General features: G+C 48.2%; 1 protein-coding gene across 1 annotated transcript; it reads right to left on the bottom strand.

The window, feature by feature from the left end:
• Positions 1–281: 281 nt before the first annotated feature.
• Positions 282–12302, bottom strand: LOC120839071 (putative uncharacterized protein DDB_G0271606). Its single transcript, XM_042291328.1, has 7 exons — positions 12245–12302; positions 12139–12164; positions 4462–5273; positions 3886–3901; positions 3333–3830; positions 2267–3119; positions 282–2047 (listed from the first exon to the last, which is right to left on the bottom strand). Exons 1-7 carry the CDS (start codon positions 12300–12302, stop codon positions 282–284), a joined length of 4029 nt encoding a protein of 1342 aa, XP_042147262.1.
• Between the last annotated feature and the right edge of the window lie 2008 nt (positions 12303–14310).

The raw sequence follows: 14310 nt of genomic DNA, 5'->3' as shown, positions 1-14310 counted from the left end.
CTCTTCAGTGTTGTTTGTTGTTTTCTCCAAGAAGATACTAAAACTAGAGCTTACAACCTGCTGAGCACGATAGCTGCTAGTTTTTGACACTTTGCGGTCATTTCATATTACTCAGTTTGTGCGCTTTCAACTGTGGTGTTTGCCTCCGAAAGGTCCAGTTGCACAGAACTATTGTGAAACAGTTTATTTTTCTGGAAATGTGACAAGGAAATGAAGCATTATTGCATGTTAATATAATATACATATAGTAGCACACTTTTGCTTTGTGCTGCTCTTGGGGATCAGTTGCTTGTGAGGGGCAGGAATGTGTACCTGATGTTCAAAGGTCTTCCCTGCAGGTTGTGGACTCTGGTTATGACGACAAACTCCCTGGTACTGTCTACGCCTGCACTAGATACCGGTCTTCCGTACTGGTATATCTGGGTGTTTACCACAATGTCCTTGCTTTTGCCGGAATTGACTTCAATCTTGGGTCGGAACCTTCGAACAGCTTTCTTGATAGCATCTGCAGCCTTGTCTGACAGAGACACTCCAGGGCCGCCACTGGACTTGGGGTTCTCGATCTGAGTGGCATCACGATTTAGGGTGTAGTTGATACTCAAGAGGTCACCATCAAACTTCTGCACCCTGGTGATAAGGGTGAAGTCCTGGTTGGCATTCACTCTGCTGGCTGGCATACCGTTCTGGAAGATCTGGGTCCGTGAAGAGACGTGGCCGCTGTTGCCTGTTCCAATGGCTATGTCGGGAACAATTGTAGGAACGGTGTTGGTCCTTCCAAACGGGAAGCCACCGAAGTAAGGCACCCTGTTTGCATATGGGTTACCCACTATCAAAGGTATGTACCCCTGTGCATGGGGAGGCACGTGGATCTGGATTCGCTGAGGTTGCTGGAGTGAGGGACGGAAGATTGACTGAGGCTGAGCCAGAGGAAAAGCTGGCTGCTGGGCCACTGAGGTTTTGGCAAAATTTGTCTTGTTTTCTTGAACAGTGATCATGTGGTGAACGGCTGCACTACCTTTGGAATTGTCCTGTAGCACACTGACATTATTGGGTTTGTTTTTGTTCTGGAGGTCGCTTGCAACCCCACGAATGTGGGACAGTGTCTCCTGCACAGTTTCAAAAAGACCTTTTTTTATCGTGGTTCCTTGCCTTTTCGGTATGTTGCCATGAACCTGGCCGTCTGTCAGTTGAGTCACATTGACCGAAACAGTTGCATTACTTCTTGGAACTGTCTTATTTGCAGACGCACTACTGACTACGTTCCTCTCGGTGGCACCGGCGTGATACTGTTGTGCCTGTTGTTGCTGTTGCTGGATGTTCCATGGAGCCAGATTGTGTAGGATAGCTATTTGAGGAATGTGGTGCTGGAAGTTCGTTGGCACAAATACTAGAGCCCCGGGCTGGGCATTCCTCATCCAAGGTGCATTAATTCTTTGTTGCTGCCGGCGCTGCTGTTCCAGTTGTTGTCTTTGCTGCTCTTGGCGTTGACGTAGCTGTTGTCGTCGCTGTTCCTGCAGCTGCCGTTGGTAGTTGCGTTGTTGCTGTAGAAGTTGCTGCTGTTTTTCACGTTGCTGTTGTAAAAGTTGCTGCTGCTTTTCGTGTTGTTTCTGTAGAAGTTCTTGCTGCCTGGCACGTTCCTGCTCTTGAAGTTTCCGCTGACGTTCCTGTTGCCGATGCAGTTGTTCCTGCAGTTCACGCTGACGCTGACGTAGCTGCTCCTGTTGCCGTTTTAGCTCCCGTTGTTGCTCTTCACGTGCTAGTTGCAACTCTAGTTCACGTTGTTGCATGACTTTTTTCAGTTGTTGCTGCTGCTGCTGTTGTTGCTGTTCACGCTCAAGCTGCGCTGCTTGTCGTTGCTGTTCTATATGTTGAAGGAGACGTTTGTGTTCCTGTTGCTCGTGTTGCCGTTGCAGAGCCTGGAGCCGTGCTTGTGTCTGTCGCGTCTGGTTTAAGCGTTCTTCAAAAGTTGCTGGTACTGGATTCTGATTGAGTTGCACTCTCTGGAGTCCAGCCACATGAATGACCTGTGGTGCGTGAACTTGCTGACCTTGCCAGAAGGGAAAGGGTGAGCTACCTCCTACATACTGTCCTCGCATCCATGGAAGATAGGCTGCTTTTTGTTGATGCTGCTGTTGCTGCTGCTGCTGTTGTTGCTGCTGCTGTTGTTGCTGCTGCTGTTGCTGCTGTTGTCTCTGGTGCAACAGCGGGTGCTGCAGGGGTTGCAAATGTGGCTGAAAGTTCAATGCCCTTGCTCTCCAGGCCTGACCTTGGTTGATATGCTGCTGGGCAGCGTTTATGTGTTGAACTTGCTGGTTGTGAACTGGGAACTGCACAGTTCCTCCAGGGTATGTTTTCTCCACTACAGAGAATGGATTTGTGTTTACCTCTAGTTGCTGCACTTTATCCGTCTTGTTTTGCTGGTATTGCTGTTTTTGATGTGTATGATTGTTTGTTTGATTCTGCTGTCGCTGCTGCTGTTGCTGTTGCTGCTGCTGTTTCTGCTGCTGTTGCTGCTGCTGTTGCTGCAGTGGTTGCAAGTGTGGCTGGAAATTCAATGCCCCTGCTCTCCAGGCCTGACCTCGGTTGATATGCTGCTGGGCGGCATTTATGTGCAGAACTTGCTGATTGTGAACTGGGAACTGCACAGTTCCTCCAGGGTAGGTTTTCTCCACTACAGAGAATGGATTTGTGTTTAACTCTAGTTGTTGCGCTTTATCCGTCTCGTTTTGCTGGTATTGCTGTTTTTGATTTGTATGATTGTTTGTTTGGTTCTGCTGTTGCTGTTGCTGCTGCTGTTTCTGCTGCTGTTGCTGCAGTGGTTGCAAATGTGGCTGAAAGTTCAATGCCCCTGCTCTCCAGGTCTGACCTCGGTTGATATGCTGCTGGGCGGCATTTATGCGCATAACTTGCTGATTGTGAACTGGGAACTGCACAGTTCCTCCAGGGTAGGTTTTCTCCACCACAGAGAATGAATTTGTGTTTAACTCTAGTTGCTGCACTTTATCTGTCTTGTTTTGCTGGTATTGCCGTTTTTGATGTGTGTAATTGTTTGTTTGATTCTGCTCTTGCTGTTGCTGCTGTTGCTGCTGCTGTTTCTGCTGCTGTTGCTGCTGCTGTTGCTGCAGTGGTTGCTGCAGTGGTTGCTGTAGTGGTTGCAAGTGTGGCTGTAAATTCAATGCCCCTGCTCTCCAGGCCTGACCTCGGTTGATATGCTGCTGGGCGGCATTTATGTGCAGAACTTGCTGATTGTGAACTGGAAACTGCACAGTTCCTCCAGGGTATGTTTTCTCCACTACAAAGAATGGATTTGTGTTTAACTCTAGTTGCTGCACTTTATCTGTCTTGTTTTGCTGGTGTTGCTGTTTTTGATGTGTGTAATTGTTTGTTTGATTCTGCTTTTGCTGTCGCTGCTGCTGTTGTTGCTGATGCTGCTGCTGTTTCTGCTGCTGTTGCTGCTGCTGCAGTTGCTGCTGCTGTTGCTGCAGTGGTTGCAAGTGTAGCTGAAAATTCAATGCCCCTGCTCTCCAGGCCTGACCTCGGTTGATATGCTGCTGGGCGGCGTTTATGTGCAGAACTTGCTGATTGTGAACTGGGAACTGCACAGTTCCTCCAGGATAGGTTTTCTCTGCCACTGAGAATTGACCTGTGTTTGTGTTTAACTCAAGTTGCTGCACTTTATCTGTCTTGTTTTGTTGGGATTGCTGTTTTTGCTGTGCATTGTTTGTTTTGTTCTGCTCTTGCTGTTGCTGCTGTCTTTGCTGCTGCTGTTGTCTTTGCTGCTGCTGCTGTCTTTGCTGCTGCTGCTGCTCTCTTTGCTGCTGCTGCTGTTTCTGTCGGTGCAGAAGATTCAGCTCCCCATGCTGCTGCTGCAATTGCACATGTGACTGAAACTTCAAGGCTTCTGTCCTCCATCCCTGTCCTTGATTGATATGTTGCTGAGCAATGTTCATGTGCAAGAGTTGCTGATTGTGAACTGGGAACTGAACAGATCCTCCAGGATATGTTTTCTCTATTACAGAGAATGGACCTGTGTTTGTGTTTAACTTTGTTTGTTGCACTTTATCTGTCTTGATTGGTTGGTCTTGCTGTATTTGCTGTGGCCGTTGCTCTCGATGCAGCATATCCAGCTCCTTGTGCTGTTGCTGCTGCTGCTTCAATACATGGGGTGGTTGTGGCTGCTGCAGTTGCACATGTGGTTGCATCTTCAGGGCTTCTGTCTTCCAGGTTTGACCTTGATTGATATGTTGCTGAGCAACATTCATGTGCAAAACTTGCCGATTGTGAACTGGGAACTGAACAGACCCTCCAGGATATGTTTTCTGCATGAAAGTAAATGGAGGTGTATTTGTGTTGAGTTGTGCCTGTTGTTGAACCTGCTGTGGCTGCTCTATTTGGTTTTTCTTCTGATTCTGCTCGCGAACCTGGTTTGTGTTTTGTTGGTGCATCCGGGCTGTTTGTAACTCATTCTCTTGTTGCCTTTGTTGAGTGTGACTTGTTTGGTATGGCTGGAGGTTCAGTGCTCCTGTTCTCCAAGCCTGACCTTGATTAATATGCTGCTGAGCAATGTTCATGTGTAGGATCTGCTGATTATGCACTGGAAACTGAACAGATCCTCCAGGATAAGTACTCCGCATCCAAGTAAATGGCACTGTGTTTGTATTCAATTGTGCATGCTGTTGGAGTTGAGATTGTGCAGTCTTGTTCTCCAGTTTCTGTTCCTGCCTAGTATGGTTTATTTGGTTCTGTTGAAGATTCTGAAGTTGCAACAGTTGGTGCACTTCTGGCCGCTGCTTTTTCTGGGGTGGCCCTGCTCTATGTAGCTGCTGCACTTGCTGTGGCTGCGGCTTTTGCTGGGGTTGCTGTGCTCTTTCTGACTGTGGCACCTGCTGTGGCTGCTGCAGTTCCTGTAGCTGCTTTGTTTGCAATGGAGTCTGCACATGTGGCTGCTGCAGTTGCTCTTGCTGCTGTGATTGCTGGTCATGTATTGATTGTTGTGGTGGCTGGAGTTCACTCCGAAGTTGCTGAGGTTGCTGTCCAGCCTGGTGAACCCTAGTAGCTCCATGTGGTGGTACCTGAGGTTTTACAGAAGCTACAAAGGTATTTCCCTGGGCATATCCATTTCCATGGTAGACAGGAAAGCTAAAGGTTGGTCTGGCATTGGGCTGATGATCCCAAGGATTCCAGAGGCTTTGCTGGTGAGCACTGATGGCCTGGCCTCTCTGGCGGTGCTCATTGCTCACTGCCAGACCCAGAGGAACTTCCTCGCCATGCACCTGGATTGACACGATGGTATTATGATTCACATGCAGACTACTGCCAAATGCAAATGTAAGAAACTACAAACACGAGCGGATAGCTTTGTAGGTGTTCCTGCTGCACGTTTTTGCGTACAGCCGTGGCACACCCTAAAGTTAGAAGCTCGCTCATACAGCATTTGCTATGGTTTACGTTGAGAGCGAGAATGCCATAAGCTGACGAGAAAGCACGCGATATGCACACCAAATTCTAAAATTACTATTCCGCCTGTAAAAGGTTTTAGGACAGGAGACAAAATAAATGAAGGTTGTGGAGAGAAGGGGAGATTTATGTCATTGCTTCTCTTAGTCCTGAAAACACTGAAATAGGGCAGAACATCCAACAGTGCGAACGTTGCGTGCCGCAGCATCGCATAGCAGCCCATGAAACGATTTTTCTATGTTCGCTAAGTACCACTCAAAATCACTTCCTAGCGTTAATAACCGAATAAACTTGCATTAGTAATTCTCTTTCTAAGCAAAGGCAGTTAGCAAATAAACTCGAGAAATATGGGCATCGTTCATCCCCTCAACTCTGAGCTGGAACAAGCGCCCACGTAGCCTCTCTCGACTGTCGTCAGGCGGGTGGTTTGGAGTTTGACAATTACGTCGTCAAGCTTTCCGAATGCGCGACTGAAAGAAATATTCGCCTGTTATCCTCGCGACCAAGAAGCTTCTGAATCAGTGGTGGTAGTACGCCTCTCTAGAGATCCCTTTAAACTGGCTGCTCGACCTTGTCGCGGCAGCCAAAAGCATTTCCCCACCTCCTTTCTTCGGTGTCAGTAGATAAGTTAATAAAAATTAAATTAAAAATGTAGGACGTTTACGATTATCTGTAATGCGAAATTAGAACGCAGCTCTTGAGAAGGAGGAGGGGAGAGTATGCCTCTCCTCTCCCTCCATACCCCCCCCTCCTCCCCTCTCCTCCTGGCCTCCCATTTAGCGGGAAATTTTCTCTAAATTTAGCAAAAATGTCCCCGCTAAATTTAGGGAAAAATTTTCCCGCTAAATTTAGAAGGAAAATTTTTCCGCTAAATTAAGTTCACACTTTAAATTTCGCGGGTTCAGTTTCCCCGCTAAATTTAGCGGAGAAATTGACGTCGCGTGGCCACAACAGTTTCCCCGCTAAATTTAGCGGGGAAACTGTGACTTCCCACAGTGCAACGCGCGCGGTTACGCTGACGCCGACGCCGCTCAACCCGGAAACAGGCACCAGAGCTGCGCTCTAAAACTTGCTAGTGCAATGTTTTTTTTATCGCTTTTTTTTGTGTGCCAGTGTGCAGAAAAGTGCTTTTTTTTGTGTGTGTGCGTGTGGGAAAAGGGCATGATTTTTAACGACGAAGTGTGCCGCCGAAGAGTATCAACGATTGGCCAAGAGCTCACTCTGTCAGTTCCAGTAGGAATTAGTCTGCTTTCATGAACTAAAATAACTGTAAAGTCAGAAATTCGGCGGTGTTGCTGTTCAGCTTCACACATATCATCGAAGTTGTGACGTGCCACACTCTAAAAAAAGTTCGTGCGTCCGCTTTCCGGCACAACACTCTGAGAGCCAATCACGGCAAAGGCAGCTCAGCGAATGACGATGCCGAAACATATGTTTAGACCAAACAACGCAGTCTGAGTTGTGACATTAAGCAATGCAAAACGTCACGCTTGCATTGCTTAATGTCACAACCATGGGCGTATCAACCGGGGGGGCAAGGGGGGCGCTTGCCCCCCCACTTCTCAGAGTGGGGGGGGGGGGGGGGGGGGGGGGGGCAAGGTATGTGTTTTGCCCCCCCTGAAATAGCGGAGGTCCTTTCTGAGAAAAATGTAACAGTAACTAGGAAAAGTGGTAAGGCTGTTTTTTTTCGTCGGTCCCGTACTCAGGGACACATTTCTTGCCATATTAAAAGAACCAAACAGAGCACACACATATGTTTGATCGCTCCTGTACTCCATTCACTATTAAGCACGAGATCGCAGCTTCGAGACGTGTACGCCCAGTTCACGCTTTTTGCCCCCGCTGCGCTGTACGGGTAAACGGGATATGATCGGCGCCAAGCACGTATCCAGGGGGTGGCGGGGGGAAGGGGGGGGGGGGGGGGGGGGGCATGGGGCCTGCCCTTCGCCCCCCCCCCCCCCCCCCCCCCCGCCGAAATTTTCCATTTTGATGGGGCCTCCTCTCTCCCTCCCCATCATACAGCATTTTGCCATGGCCGCCGCCCCCCCCCCCCCGGAACAAAATCCTGGCCACGTGCCTGATGCACCATTACTATGTAGTGTGTAAAAGCTTGTCTTCACCTCAGTGCTTAGAAAAACGTTGGTAGATAGAAACTACCTGCCTAATAGAAACAAAGTTCAGTGTCCGCCGGCCCCGAGGGGCGGGGGGGGGGGGGGGGGGGGGGGGTAGCAGGGTGCCTGGTTTGCCCCCCCACTCAAAAACAAGTTGGTACGCCACTGGTCACAACTCAAGAGTGCTTTTTTTGGTCTAAACATATGTTTCGCCATCGTCATTCGCCGAGCTGCCTTCGTAAGTTGCCGTGATGGCTCTCCGAGTGTTGTGCGGGAAAGCGGATGCACGGGCTTTTTTTAGAGCGTATGAATAAGCGTCATCATCCTCAGTTGGATGTTCCGCGCTGTCGTTCGTTCTGCTACTGCGCTGTATTTTATTCAGACCTACCAATCAGCACGCGAATTTCCTAAAAGGGTCTATATCCCCAAAACATGTCAGCGAAACACTGAACGCTGGAGAGGAGGCGACCTTCCCTCCAGCGTTCTCTCTGCTAAAGTGGAAAGAAGTGGGAAGAGCTTCCACTTTGCTTTTAACCTGCGATATTCTGACTAATTCCGTGCATCGACAACCTTTCTTTTTTTTTTTTTTTCCACGTAGGTTGTTAACTTACTTATTGCACAATAAAAAATATTAAATTAAAGCCAAATTACCTATAGCGCGGTGCCGGTGAGTGAACGGAATCTTGGGAATAGCCCCAACATGTTCAGCCAGATTTATTTTAAGTGAAAAGACGGTGAGAGTGCAGGCGAGCTGGTGGTAGCTAATCATGTCGTATTACACCTGAGACTGCGGTGGAAGAAATCGGAAGAACTTTCAGTAGAAGGAACAGACACAGAGAACGTCTCTTGAGACGTTCTCTGTGTCTGTTCCTTCTACTGAAAGTTCTTCCGATTTCTTCCACCGCAGTCTCAGGTGTAATACGACATGACAGGTTTATTTTAAGTGGCACGTTTATCGCCCACATGCTAATTGCGCATCATCATTAACCATGTAAAAAATATCAATGGGTGCAATTAAATGAGAACATCGTGTAAGAAAATTATTTTAGTGACTCGCATTAGAATTATACATGGTTCATGTTTTATTTTATGTGTAAACTAACTATTCACATATGTTCATGCAGTGTCCCTTATCAATCAGAATACGGTTTGCCTCAAGTGAATACCGCAGTGAGTATTCTTATGCAAAACTAATGACTTGTCACAACAGTCTCCTTGCTGTGTGCGGTGCTTTCAATCACAATTAAGCAGCTAGGTTAGCGTTTTAGGGAATCAAATTGTCTGCTACGCATGCTAAATAGATGCTAATCCGTTCATCCGGGTCACCAGATTACGAGATGTAGAGACGTCCACGTACCCGTATCAAACTATTTACATATTTACAAAGTGAAACGCATTTAGCGGGGCTGCTAATCTAGACTTATGTTTTTGCCCGCTCCGTTTCTTGCTGCCGTTGCTCGAAGTGCACCATTCGAGAGCACGCTGCCCTCCATGGCTCGTGGGCCGTGGCAGGCACGCCATGACTTTACAGTCGCACAGGAGTGGGGAAGCGAAGAAAGCATGGTCTTTTACTTGAATAAGCCATTGTGGGCCAAGACATGATCATGAAGTTTATGCTTGGGCTCTAAAAGTTTGTTTTTTCAGCTCAAAAATTGAATTTTGGTTGCTTCAAGAATGCTCCAAAACGACCACTGATACGTACGCACAAAGCAAAACAAAGCGAGATTCTACCTGTCCGGCCTACTTTTCAATCGGCTTATCAACTCGATCATGTTCTTGTGCGCATGAAAGTCATAACTCATAACCCAGTAGCACATTTGGCACTGTATATTCGTGTTCCTGCGCGCACAAGGGTCATGACCCAGGAGCACGTGTGACATGGGTATTTGCCAAAGTGATAAATGATCTATCACCACGACGAAAGTGCTTTTAGACAGTCACTGCTTCACAAATTTTATTATCATCTCCGACCAAATTCACCGTATATAACGTCATCGTACAAGTCACAAATTTAATGTAGTGCGCCCAAAAACTAAAACAGTGACATCGTCCGCTTCATTTTTTCCGCGCGCAGCTAAGATTGGAATAACCTTCCCCCACAGCATTGTTTCATAATCTAACCCAAATCACTTCAGAGAGAAGCTGAGCCAAACCGTCTCACCGCTGCTTCATAGTCAACAAGTGTTTTAACAGTAATCTTATTCGTTTTTCCATTCTATCTGCCCATTATACTTTTTTTTTTGTCATTTTTTTAAATAACACGACTGTTTTTACCTTCTTTTATGCCCTCCCTAGGGGGGTCTTGAAGGATGAGGGAAAACAAAAATAAGTCAATAAAAAAAAGCGCTTTGTGTCAGCCTCAGAATTAAAAAAAAAAAATCCATTTTAGATTCACTGGCCGCTGTGAATGTTGTAATTGTGCTCGTGTTTGGCTGGAGAAGTTTTCAACACGTTCCTGGTACCATTCGATTACCTTGGCTCTTAACAGGCGATGAATTACTTCACTCACAGCGTGCAGAATAATCTCTTCACACCCAAGCTGATAGTGAAGTGGAAGCCACGCACTCGCCGGACCAATGAACCGCCTTCCCTTCATCACCTGACCCCGCTCGAGGGCGTGACCACGTGGCGAGAAAGACAGACGTATGCCCGGTCGAACAAGTATGCAGCTTCCACCGCAATGTCAGTTTAGTGGGGAATGGAGCAAAGGGGCCATATTATGTCATTGTGAATACCGTCTGTAAGACCGTTTGTGAGTTTCCGCCTCAGTGGGGAGTGGGGAGTTACAGTAGGTCGTTCCTAGAACTCCGATGGCGATACCCGATACTCTGCCGACGCCTTTGCGCATGCGTCGTATCGTTAGGGAGTTTTCGTAGATCGTTTCCGCTGCCCCGCAACGCTCTCTGCAACCAGCTGCGCTAGCCGGAACTCTACACTCAAGGCCATCGGCGCGCCGGCGCAGTAGCGGATGCTTCGTTGCGGAGGGCTTAGCGGAGGGGGAAACGTGGTCTACGAAAACGCCCTAATATCGGGCTTTTTTGTAGATCGTTCCGATGACTCCGATAGCGATACCCGATATCCTGTCGCAGCCTTTGCGAGTGCATCCTATCGTTTAACCATGTTGGATTAACCTGAGATTTGGGTAGAAAAGAAACATCAAAATTAGACTTTACGTTTTGATGTTTCTTCTCTATTCCAGTCTCAGGTTAATCCAAGATGGTTAATACTCACGAGCTCGCCTGCACGTTTACGATATTTTATCCTATATCGTTATCGGGTAATAGAGAGTTTTAGTAGATCGTTCCCATGACTCCCATAACGATATCCCGATACTCCGCCACCGCCTCCCTTGCGCATGCATAGTATCGTTATCGGGGCTATCGGAGGTATCGGAACGATCTACTAAAACTCTCTATTGTTATCGCTGGTATCGGAGGTATCGGAAGGATATACTAAAACGCTGTTGTTATCGGATGACGTATCTGAATGATGTACTAAAACCCCCTTTTACCATACAGCAAAACCATACAAATTGCCTATGGAAATTGGCGTTCCTCGACCGTTTGTGCAGCATATTTTGGGAGATGTCGCGGAATCCGTAAAACATCGCATCCTACCCGCGGATTTTTTTTTTTTTTTTTCGTTTGTAATGCACGTAGACGCAGAAGCAGTGCCGAAAATTTCATGTGATTGAGAGCTATGTACGATCTCACCAAGCTTTCGTAGTTCAGCGCATCCATAAGGAGTATTCACTGGACGCCATATTTGTGGGTGCTCTTTAGAGCGCATGCTCAGAACGAGCCCCCATTAATAGGCTGCTAAGACCGGCCATTTTGACGGTGTGGAATGCACGTTGCAATAGAACCCTGGAAGCTAGGGTGCCTTCATGTACGCTTTGCTTGGGGTGATAACATCTGGCCATTTTGTTTCTAACGCTTATTTTTATTTTTTGTTCTCAAGCGCGTGAAAGAGCGTGTCCCTGCACGCGCTCGTGGCGCTGACTTTGCTATGGCGACATTTTGTTTCCTGCGATTTCTTTGTATTTTCGCTGTGAGCGCGTGCTGTCGGCATCGGGTACTACAAACGATGGCATCACCCTAAACAGAAGAACATAGAGGCACTCTACTGGAAGCTATTCATCAGCACGCGCTCAGCACTCGCGCACACAGCTATGGCCGCCAGTGAATACTTCCTATAGGGAGTATTCACTGGCGGCCATATCCGTGTGCGCTGCTGCTGAGCGCGTGCTGACGGCGAGCTTCCGCAGTCCTTTTGGAGCGTGCATTTAGCACCATCAAGATTGCCGGTCTTAGCAGGCTATTGATGTGAGCTCGTTCTGAGCATGCGCTCTAAACATCGCCCTCAAATATGGCGTCCAGTGAATACCTCTTATATGTAGCCGTCTTTTGTTCACAGGAAGCTCGCGGTAGCACATGAGAAGGCTCGTGGTGTCTCGTGCACGTGCACGCGCGTTTAGAATTTCGGTTACTTCATTGAAATTGCGCAAACTTGTTCGCTGTGTTTTTTCTGGGTAGGCTTTTTTGAGGAATATTCAACAAGATAAACGTACCTGAAAGGCGTTCTGTGCCGATGTTCCTGTAATCAAGTACAAAGTTAGAGTTTACATTACGTACAGTACTCTCTCACTTCGTTAATATTCGTGGAAAAGCGCTTACCTTGGCAGCAGACCAGCAATAGTATGCCAAGTGATATGGTGATGGTTACATGTCTCATTATCTGAAAGAAAAAAACATATTTTATTTATAATTTTTAAAGCAAGCTAAGGAGTTCTGTATTTGCATAACTAAACGTGCGTAATCAAAGGCTGTCGGTGACGTCATGCCGCGACGGCGGCGCTGCTGGCGGCACTGCGCTCTAGAGAGCTTAGATTTAAATCTCATTGAGAGCGCTTGCAATTTAAAGGGATACTGAATCGAAATTTAAGGTATACCTATCACGTTCAGAAAAAAGTTAAACGTGATCAACTCTTTCTGCCAATGAAAATCGCACGCTTGCATTTTGAACGGGTAGCTGTATTTTTCGTTACAAAAGACCGATTCCAGCGAGTGCTCGAAGATCAGCCATCGGAGAGGGCGATGCATTATGGAAAAGACGTGACGTCAATTGGCCCAGCACGGGCAAAGCTGTTTTGGGGGCTGGCGTGGTTATGAGCTCCTCCACTTGGAGTCGTCGACGCGTTACTACAATCTTGCAGTTTTAGTTGCCCCTCCCCACCCTCCGCAGGAGTTTAGTACGCCGGGAGAGAAGGGAAATGCGGTTCGAGAGAGCTCGCGCGGTCAAAGCTTGCCGCCGTATTTCCGCAGAGCGGCACTACTTTTAAGTTCAGATTTACGTAACGGGATTCGGTTTATTCCTCTTTAAATAATGTTTTCATGTCTTTTCGAGCAAAAAACAAAAAAAATTGCTGTCTCCGTGGTGTGGCCTGAACGTGGTCAACATTTAGGCAATAAAACAGGAGCTAGGATTTCGTTCCAGTATCCCTTTAATGGCGGACGCCTCTTGCGCACATTGGTCTCAATTGCGCATGCGCCGCGTCGTTGCGTAGCGAAGAACAACGCGGGTGGAGACTGCTTGCAGACGATCGCCGCGTTCGTAACCTCTTTGCAGCTCGCTATGCAAGCGCGGCCCATAAACCACGTGATCGTGGTCGAGACGTTGGAGACACTGGAGGAGAGTGAGTGATGACGTCAGAGCGTCGAGCTCTGATCGGAAGGACATTGTCTATACCCACTATCTCCCCTCCAATCAGAGCGCCTACTCCTTGCGCAGTCCGGCATTCGTACGCCGGAGACTGTGCGAGAAGGAGACGACGCTCTTGTTGGCTCTGATTGGAGGGGAGATGGGTAGAGGACAAAGGCAGGTAGCCTTTGCGCCTACACACACTGTACTTCCAATCAGAGATCGGCAGTCTGACGTCACCACCGTGCTCTCGTCTCCTCGTCTCCCGCAGTTTGTCACCGTATACAGCACTTTTTTCACTATAAAGGCCCGGCCAGACGGGACGTTATTCGCGCGCTACGCCCGCGTCGCCTCGCGTTGGCGCGAGTGACGAGAGAGAGAGAGAGATCAAAGTGTATTAGGCCCAAAGAATATGAGCTGGGGTCCTCAGTCCAGGCCCTCTCTCGAGTCATTTGACACTCCGGATATCTGTCCCGGCGAGATATGGGCGTCAGCCCGCGCGTCGCATTGTTGTTGTGGCTGGCCTGGAGTGACACAAGCGTGTGAAGAAACATCCCATGCGGTAGAGCCGAGCCAAGAGGCTACAAGGGCGGGTGCAGCGCTTCAAAAAGGTACGCTATAGGCACGCGCTCGAGCTCGAGCTTGTTGCTTTGAAGCGTTCCTCCGCAGGACGAGTGCTCGTACTAAAAATGCGTGTCTCGAAGCCAGGAGCTCGGGCTAGCTCCCGCTCGTGCCCGTTCACAGTCTTGCAACCGAGTACGACCGAGAGAGACCAGACCAGTTTTTAAGCCTCTTGCGACGTCTTAAAACCCTATGCGTTGCAGCGCAGCTAGTCCTATAAGACGTCGCAAGAGGCTTAAAAACCGGTCGGGAGGGGGGGGGGGGGGGGGGGGGGGGGCTATGTCGCACGTTTTGGACTACCAGGAGACGAGGAAGAAGGAAGTGACGTCAACAACGTTCTTTGGATGTTTATTGGTGGAGTCGCTGATGACGCGTTGCGTGGTGCTGCTAAGATACGTTCATTCGCAACTACGTTGCTTCC

The sequence above is a fragment of the Ixodes scapularis genome, unplaced genomic scaffold, assembly GCF_016920785.2.
Source record: "Ixodes scapularis isolate PalLabHiFi unplaced genomic scaffold, ASM1692078v2 PGA_scaffold2__306_contigs__length_199485367, whole genome shotgun sequence".
Classification (NCBI taxonomy): domain Eukaryota; kingdom Metazoa; phylum Arthropoda; class Arachnida; order Ixodida; family Ixodidae; genus Ixodes; species Ixodes scapularis.
The sequence above is the reverse complement of the archived record's forward strand: the minus strand, read 5'-3'. Positions and strand labels throughout refer to the sequence as shown.